Below are 7,804 nucleotides of genomic sequence, written 5' to 3' on the forward strand. Positions count from 1 at the left end.
GATAGTAGCACTGCATGGTCCTAGAGACAAGCTGGGGTTGTCAACTTACAACTGGCTTTGTGAGCTACTACAGCCAAGACACTAAAGGAAAATCTATGAAGGAGTTATGACTTTTATTGGATTCAGAGGCTGGTGAGAGGAGCTATAGGAAGACGGGCTCATTGTAATGGCTGGAATGAAATCAATGGAACGGTATCAACCACATCAAACATACGATAACCACATTTGACTACGTTCCATCAATACAGCCAATACAATGAGTCCGTCTTCCTGTAGCTCCTCCCACCACTGACGTTGTCATCTCATGGACACTGAATGATATACTGATGCTTCATACAAACCAGACGTCTGAAGCAGACATGTACCGCCATCTGTTTGTGTTGCCTCAGGAAAACATGAGTAATGCTGAAAATAGAGCCAAGGTCTGGACAAGGAGGACCGCTCACTCCAAAACGGTCCACATTAGGCATGGTCATGGATGGACCAGTTACACAATACCTTAAAGATGTCAGCTTAACATGGTGTGTAGCTACACCAGGGACAAATTTATCAGGCACCAAATCGAGAAAAAAAAAGACTGAAGAGGGACTAACATGTTTCTCGTTGAGAAATGTTGTGTAAAGTTCTCAGTTGCGTGCCCTAATGAACATAACCCATTGGTAGTGAAATGCAGACATTAACAAGAACAGGAATATTTTTGTAATAGACATATCTACATGATAGTCTGATCTCACATCCACTTCTCTGGAGGGCGTCTTTCATTTGCATTAAGATGAGCTTGTGTGTGTTTTTGTGGCAGGGGGGGAATTATCATGAAGAAAAAACTGTTAGCTGAAGCACACATTTCATCTCTCTATTGCTCAGTTTGAAATGAATCACAAGTGCAGGATGATTATCAAGGGGAAAAACTTGACTAATTAGATGTGACCGATTTGTAAACACCACAATTTTACAGCATCTAAACACAACACATTACTGAAAATGTCTCAATAATGACACTTCCATGTAAAGTGTTTAACCTCAGGAATGTGTTTTGGTACATTGACCAGAAGATGGACCCCTTGCTTTAGCTGTGAGTCACTCCCTGTCTGGCTAGCAGAGTTCTCGAAGTACCATGGTGTGACAAGGGAACTCTGCAACTGAAGAAACTGTACATGGTTCAAAAAGTAGACTGAAATTCTACATAATCTACAGTATAAAAGAGCATATTTATATATTATAGTGGCTACCTGAGCTTCCATTCAATAAACCCTGACATTGAAATATGTTAAAGTGTGACAAGAACAAAAAGGGCAAACAATCACAAAATATAATAGTCACAACTTTAGTGTCTATAAATGTTTTTATTCAAAATATTTAAATGCTTGAATTTATCCAGTATTCTGAAAGAACAAAGTGACTAACAACAAGGTTGCCTGATCTGACCATATGTCTGTACCATATAAATAATTCCTTCCTATTTCTATGGTCTGTACTATAGTTAACACATGGAATGTTATCAGAGATGAGGGACATAAAGCTGTCAACTTAACTGGTAAGAAAATGCAAACCAGGCAGCAAAAATGTATTGACACACGACCATCCAATATCCCTCTCACAGCTAGCTACATAGCCAGATACAAGAATACCCTTTTACAGATACGACACATGATCAAAATAAGACATTCAGACAGACAATACTCAAAGATATCCCTGGCCCTGGGAGTCTGATTGGATGAGTGATCAGCCTCTCCTGAGTCCTGATTGGAGGAATGGTGTGGAGTGAGTAGAGGGGAAGAGATGACATCAGAGAGAGGAGGCATGTGTAATGGTGGTACAGTATTAGATGAGGGGAGTTGACAGGTCCTATCGTAGCAGAGACCATTTGATCTGTTCCTTGGCAGACTGTAGCACCTGTAGAAGAAAACTGGCCTTCTAAAATAGATCATACAAATAACATAAACACACACGTTTGTATAATGAGCCTCCAGTCTGTGTTTATGACATCCATTTGAACTTTCTTTGCATTTCAAAAATGAGACTTTCCCTTTCGAAACAAATGTAAATTAATACCACCAAGATGGATAGACGGAGACAAACTGCCCAAAGCAGACGATTTTATCTCAATAACAAATCATTTCTGGTTAACAATTAAGCACCTTACTGTAATAGTTTTTGATTAAAATGGTCAAAAGGAAACAAAAAGCTTTTTAGTAAAAATATATTTTAAAAAATTCAAACAATTTTGATAGGACTGTCTTGGAGTTGTCTGAGTGAGGGACCTAATTGGAGTGGCCTAATGGGAGGGATATGTAAGCAGAAACTATACGTGTTATTGTAAGATGTTTTGAGAGTTGGTTATTGGTCTATTAATTTCTACCTCCTGGTGATGTCACCAGGCAGGCCATAATTCCACCCATGTAAAAGCCGCTGATGAGAAGGTCCAGTGTAGATATTGCTGGTTGTAAAAACTCAGGAAATACTGCTAACTTTTTTTTTTTTTTTTACAGTGTTAGTTTCATTAGCTGTTCTACAAATATGACAAAACACAGGAAACCCTCATTTTGACTGCACTGGATCTTTAAGTAAATGAAGGGAGACCACATGATTTACACATTTACCTCAAACTTTGACAAAGACTAGATAGAGAAAGATGAGGAATGCAAGTAAAGCAAAATATGCAGGAATGAATTCATGATTAATTTGTTGAAGGAAAAGAACCACAAGGAAGACAGCCAGCCATTAATCATTAGACAGGGAGGGAGGGAGAGAGAAGGAGAGAAGGGATGGGAGGACAGCAGCTTCTTAAATGAGAACATAATCAAGACTGGAGAGGACCTCAGCTCATAGGCCACACACACACACTGGAACCACCGCACCACCTGCCTATAATTAGCAATCGTGGGCTTTCCATGCATAAGGAAGAGTGGAAGCAGTAGGATTGGAGAGTGATGTTGAAGTATATGAGAGAGGGACGTCGGTAGCCTGGAAACCCAGACTTAATTCAGCTCCATTTCAGTTAGGTTTTCACTAAATTAGTTAAGTGAAACAAGTGAGGTAAAATATAGTTTGATTCAGTCTGGATTCCCAGGCTAGGACGTTGGGCCCAGCTCTTAAGCTTGTAAGGCTGGGTCCTGGTCAAAAGTAGTGCACTACATAGGGACTAGGGTGCTATTTGGACACATCCTAAGTCTCAGGAGAGTAGAGAGTGAATAATGTAATGGCGCATGATCCACACTGAACAATGTAGTATGCTGAGATGAATGAGGTAACTAGGGCTGTTGTACTCACCTGGGTGACAGTCTGCTCTGAGTAGGGCACATCTTCCCCCTGTAGAAGAGATTACATACTGGGGTTAGGCAACCACACTCAGAACATTAGAGTCCACTTGGTTGAGTGAAGAGTGTTTTCTGAAGAGGAAAGGAACCCTTACCCTTAGTGCCACGCGGTGGACCACTTGCTGAGGATCACTTTCCAGAATCACTCTTTAGGAGACAGCAGAGAGAGAAGCTTGTTATCACTCACACTGTGCAAATAGACAGCCACACTGGACCAGACCACAGCTGTCTTATGACTGTTTCACCAAGATCATACAACCATATGCTTATTGGTTTGGACGGTTGAAAATAAGCAGTGGTAATACATTGAGTCAATATTCAAAAATGTTAAGACATGGACCTCACCCCCCATCCACAATTTCATCCACAGCGAGAAAGAGACCTTCCATATTCTCAAGTACAGCTCTCCTCTCAACATTCTTTCTACAGAGAAAGACAGAATTATTAAAGGTTTGCCTTTTGATGAAAGATAGCAAAAGATGTGATGTGAGATTTAGCTCTCACCTCAACATTCATCTCAGTGAGTCAAACAAACAGTTTAGAACAGCTTTAGGTCTCACCTCAACATTTGGCTCAGTGAGTCAAACAGACAGTTTAGAACAGCCATTAGCATCAACTGTTGGAGGGGAACAAAACACAGAAACAACAAAAAGGTCATTTAGAGCATGGCAGAGTGCACTGCACCGAAATTAATCATACAATTTATTTATTATATGTCTCCAATCACGGCCTTCCAATATGATTACCTCATTTTCATGCGAGCTTCCAACGACATAGAAGAAGAGATCAATGTTGCTCTTGTAGACAACTGTGAGGCCCTCTAGCAAAGCAATCTCACCTGAGTATGCACAGAAACATGACAATGGCTGCATTTATACATGGAGGCCAATTGTGATTATTTTTTTCACTAATTGGTCTTCTGGCCAATGAGATCAGCTCTGAAAATGATCTGATATGAAAAGATTTGATTGCTCAAAAGACCAATTAGTGGACAAAAGACCAGAACACTATTCACTGACCTGAGAATATGTACATGTGTATATTAAAATGCATTTCATACTGTCAGTCCGGTGTGTCTTGCTGTAGATGTTCTTCTCAAAAGCTTTCTGTTCCTTTACTGAAGGGTAGGTGTCATCATAATACTGTAAATAAAGCATTAATAAAGAGGCATTAAACCACAACTAATTGTTGTTTGTACATTTCATATGGTATGCTAATAATGCAGCTGTGTATTACATAATGACAGAATGAGTTACATAGCATGTACTGGGTGTATGCAGGCTTTTGTTCCAGCCAAGTACTAACACACCTTTATGTAATACACTTATCAAAGTCTTACTTTAGCATATAGTCGTTCTCCATCATTATCCAGAATGAGGACTGCTTTCACGGTGTATAATGACGGTTCCTGTTGTGAAGATACTCAGACATGACTGCCTTGCAGATAAGTTACACATCATCAATACACAGTAGCTAGCTAGCTAACGTTAGCAAACTAACAAGCTACCTAACTAAAGAAAAGTACACTTACTAGCGGAAACATGTGTCATTACTACGCTGATAGCCATTCCTAGTAACTACGCATTGTAACCAGATATTTGCTGCTGTAACTAACTAGCAAGTTAGTTTTCTAAAACAGCGGATGGTGAGTTCGCCAGGTAACGTTACTAACAGCTCCTTCCCAATTCTAAGCAGGCAGCAAGCACAATAATCTCTCTTTTGCAAAGGTTGCTACACTCCCAACAAAAATCGAATCAGGAAATATAACATAAAGAATAATTTTTTAAAAATAATAAACGTTACCAGCATTACCGTATCCATCTTATTTGCTAAGTTGCTAGCTAGCAAACTTCCTAGTTAGCTGCCTAAACGTTTCTCGTCTTCCATTGGATGATAAACCGCATCAATCAAAACGCCCCGCTATGACACCGCTCATTCTGTTCTGAGGACAGAGTTCAAAGCACAAATCGTTGGTACAAGTCAACAAGCCCAAACAACAATTTATATACACACTAGATGACAAATTAGGAGTGCTGTGTTGAAGCCACAGTGCCTCCATTTTGGCACTCCCCCACAGTTGCGTAAAAAGGTTGCACATTTTTAAATAGTTTTCCGAATTTCAGTTTACGTGATAAAACAAGCAAGTATGGTGTATTGAATGATTTTACCATCTAACCCACTGTGAGATGTATTTTTCCACAAACAAAAATATTGTATTTTCAGCTATTTGAAGCCCGTGTATAAAACCGAAAATAAAAGATGCAAAAACTAAACTGAAGGGGGAAGCATAGAAATAGCCCACACAGAACAAATCTACTGCTTCTTAAGGCCAGTTTATACTTGCTCTTCTGACATGACGGTCGACAATTAGATTGCTACAAGTGTAGTAGGTCAAAACAACATTTCATTTATATTCCGGTGGAATGTCTGTAGACCGCCATGGCGACAGTCAGTTTCCTTGTTGTACAGACTTGAAAAAAGTTTAAATGTCTGCGACTGTTACCGGACTGCCACAGCAACCAGACCAAAGGGTTTATATACAGTGCATTCGGAAAGTATTCAGACCCCTGGACTTTTTTTCACATTTTGTTACATTACAGCCTTATTCTAAAACTGATTAAATCATTTATTTCCTCATTGGGGTGGCAGGGTAGCCTAGTGGTTAGAGTGGTGGACTAGCAACTGAAAGGTTGCAAGTTCAAATCCCCTGTCGTTCTGCCCCTGAACAGGCAGTTAACCCAATGTTCCTAGGCCGTCATTGAAAATAAGAATTTGTTCTTAACTGACTTGCCTAGTTAAATAAAGGTAAAATAATAATTTTTAAAAATCTACACACAATACCCCATAATGACAAAGTAAAAACAGGTTTTTAGAAATTGTTGCGAATGTATATTTAAAAAAAATGGAAATATCACATTTACATAAGTACTCAGTACTTTGTTGAAGCACCTTTGACAGTGATTACAACCTCGAGTCTTCTTGGGTATGATGCTACAAGCTTGGCATCCCTGTATTTGGGGAGTTTCTCCCATTCTTCTCTGCAGATCCTCTCAAAATCTGTCAGGTTGTATGGGGAGCGTTGCTGCACAGTTATTTTCAGGTCTCTCCAGAGATGTCTGGGCTCTGGCTGGGGCTCTCAAGAACATTCAGAGACTTGTCCCGAAGCCAATCCTGCATTGTCTTGGCTCAGTGCTTAGGGTTGTTGTCCTGTTGGAAGGTAAACCTTCGCCCCAGTCTGAGGTCCTGAGCACTCTGAAGGAGGTTTTCATCAAGGATTTCTCTGTTCTTTGCTTCGTTCATCTTTCCCTTGATCCGGACTAGTCTCCCATTCCCTGCAGCTGAAAAACATCACCACAGCATGATCCTGCCACCACCATGCTTCACCGTAGGGATGGTGCCAGGTTTCCTCCAGACGTGACATTTGGCATTCAGGCCAAATAGTTGAATCTTTGTTCCATCAGACCAGAGAATATTGTTTCTCATAGTCTGACATTCCATTAGGTGCCTTTTAGCACACTCCAAGCAGGCTGTCATGTGCCTTTTATTGAGGAATGGCTTCCGTCTGGCCACTCTACCATAGAGGCCTGATTGGTGGAGTGCTGCAGAGATGGTTGTCTCCCTGGAAGGTTCTCCCATCTCCACAGAGGAACTCTGGAGCTCTATCAGAGTGACCATCGGGATGTTGGTCACCTCCCTGACCAAGGCCCTTCTCCCCGATTACTCAGTTTGGCCAGGCGGCATGCTCTAGGAAGGGTCTCAAGAGCAAGTCGCTCTTGCTGCTTGTGAGTCTCTGATCCACCTCTACGCAGACGACACCATTCTGTATACTTCTGGACCTTCTTTGGACTCTGTGTTAACAACCCTCCAGACGAGCTTCAATGCCATACAACTCTCCTTCCGTGGCCTCCATTTTCTCTTAAATACAAGTAAAACTAAATGCATGCTCTTCAACCGATCGCTGCCTGCACCTGCCCGCCCGTCCAACGTCACTACTCTGGACGGTTCTGTCTTAGAATATGTGGACAACTACAAATACCTAGGTGTCTGGTTAGACTGTAAACTCTCCTTACAGACTCACATCAAACATCTCCAATCCAAAGTTTAATCTAGAATTGGCTTCCTATTTCACAACAAAGCCTCCTTCACTCATGCTGCCAAACATACCCTTGTAAAACTGACCATCCTACCAATCCTCGACTTCGGCGACATCATTTACAAAATAGCCTCCAATACCCTACTCAATAAATTGGATGCAGTCTATCACAGTGCCATCCGTTTTGTCACCGAAGCCCCAAATACTACCCACCACTGCGACCTGTACGCTCTCGTTGGCTGGCCCTCGCTTCATACTCGTCGCCAAGCCCACTGGCTCCAGGTCATCTACAAGACCCTGCTAGGTAAAGTCCCCCCTTATCTCACCTCGCTGGTCACCATAGCACCACCCACCTGTAGCATGCGCTCCAGCATGTATATCTCTCTGGTCACCC

The 7,804-nt window shown here is 41.4% G+C and overlaps 1 protein-coding gene across 6 annotated transcripts; it reads right to left on the reverse strand.

Annotated features, from left to right (window-relative positions):
- Positions 1 to 1,323: 1,323 nt before the first annotated feature.
- LOC115122809 (coatomer subunit zeta-1-like) lies at positions 1,324 to 5,276 on the reverse strand. Of its 6 annotated transcripts, none has more exons than XM_029652061.2 (9): positions 5,130 to 5,276; positions 4,657 to 4,725; positions 4,378 to 4,459; positions 4,064 to 4,155; positions 3,878 to 3,933; positions 3,663 to 3,740; positions 3,413 to 3,464; positions 3,271 to 3,309; positions 1,324 to 1,914 (listed from the first exon to the last, which is right to left on the reverse strand). In XM_029652061.2, the coding sequence occupies exons 1-9, from the start codon at positions 5,136 to 5,138 to the stop codon at positions 1,846 to 1,848; spliced, it is 546 nt and encodes a 181-aa protein (XP_029507921.1). In that variant the 5' UTR covers positions 5,139 to 5,276; the 3' UTR covers positions 1,324 to 1,845. The 6 variants fall into 6 exon arrangements, with proteins under 6 accessions (XP_029507921.1, XP_029507918.1, XP_029507924.1 ...); XM_029652058.2 differs by having other exon boundaries at positions 5,121 to 5,276; XM_029652064.2 differs by having other exon boundaries at positions 1,324 to 1,893; positions 5,130 to 5,272.
- Positions 5,277 to 7,804: the final 2,528 nt, after the last annotated feature.

This window comes from Oncorhynchus nerka, linkage group LG7 (genome assembly GCF_034236695.1).
Source record: "Oncorhynchus nerka isolate Pitt River linkage group LG7, Oner_Uvic_2.0, whole genome shotgun sequence".
Taxonomy (NCBI): Eukaryota; Metazoa; Chordata; class Actinopteri; order Salmoniformes; family Salmonidae; genus Oncorhynchus; species Oncorhynchus nerka.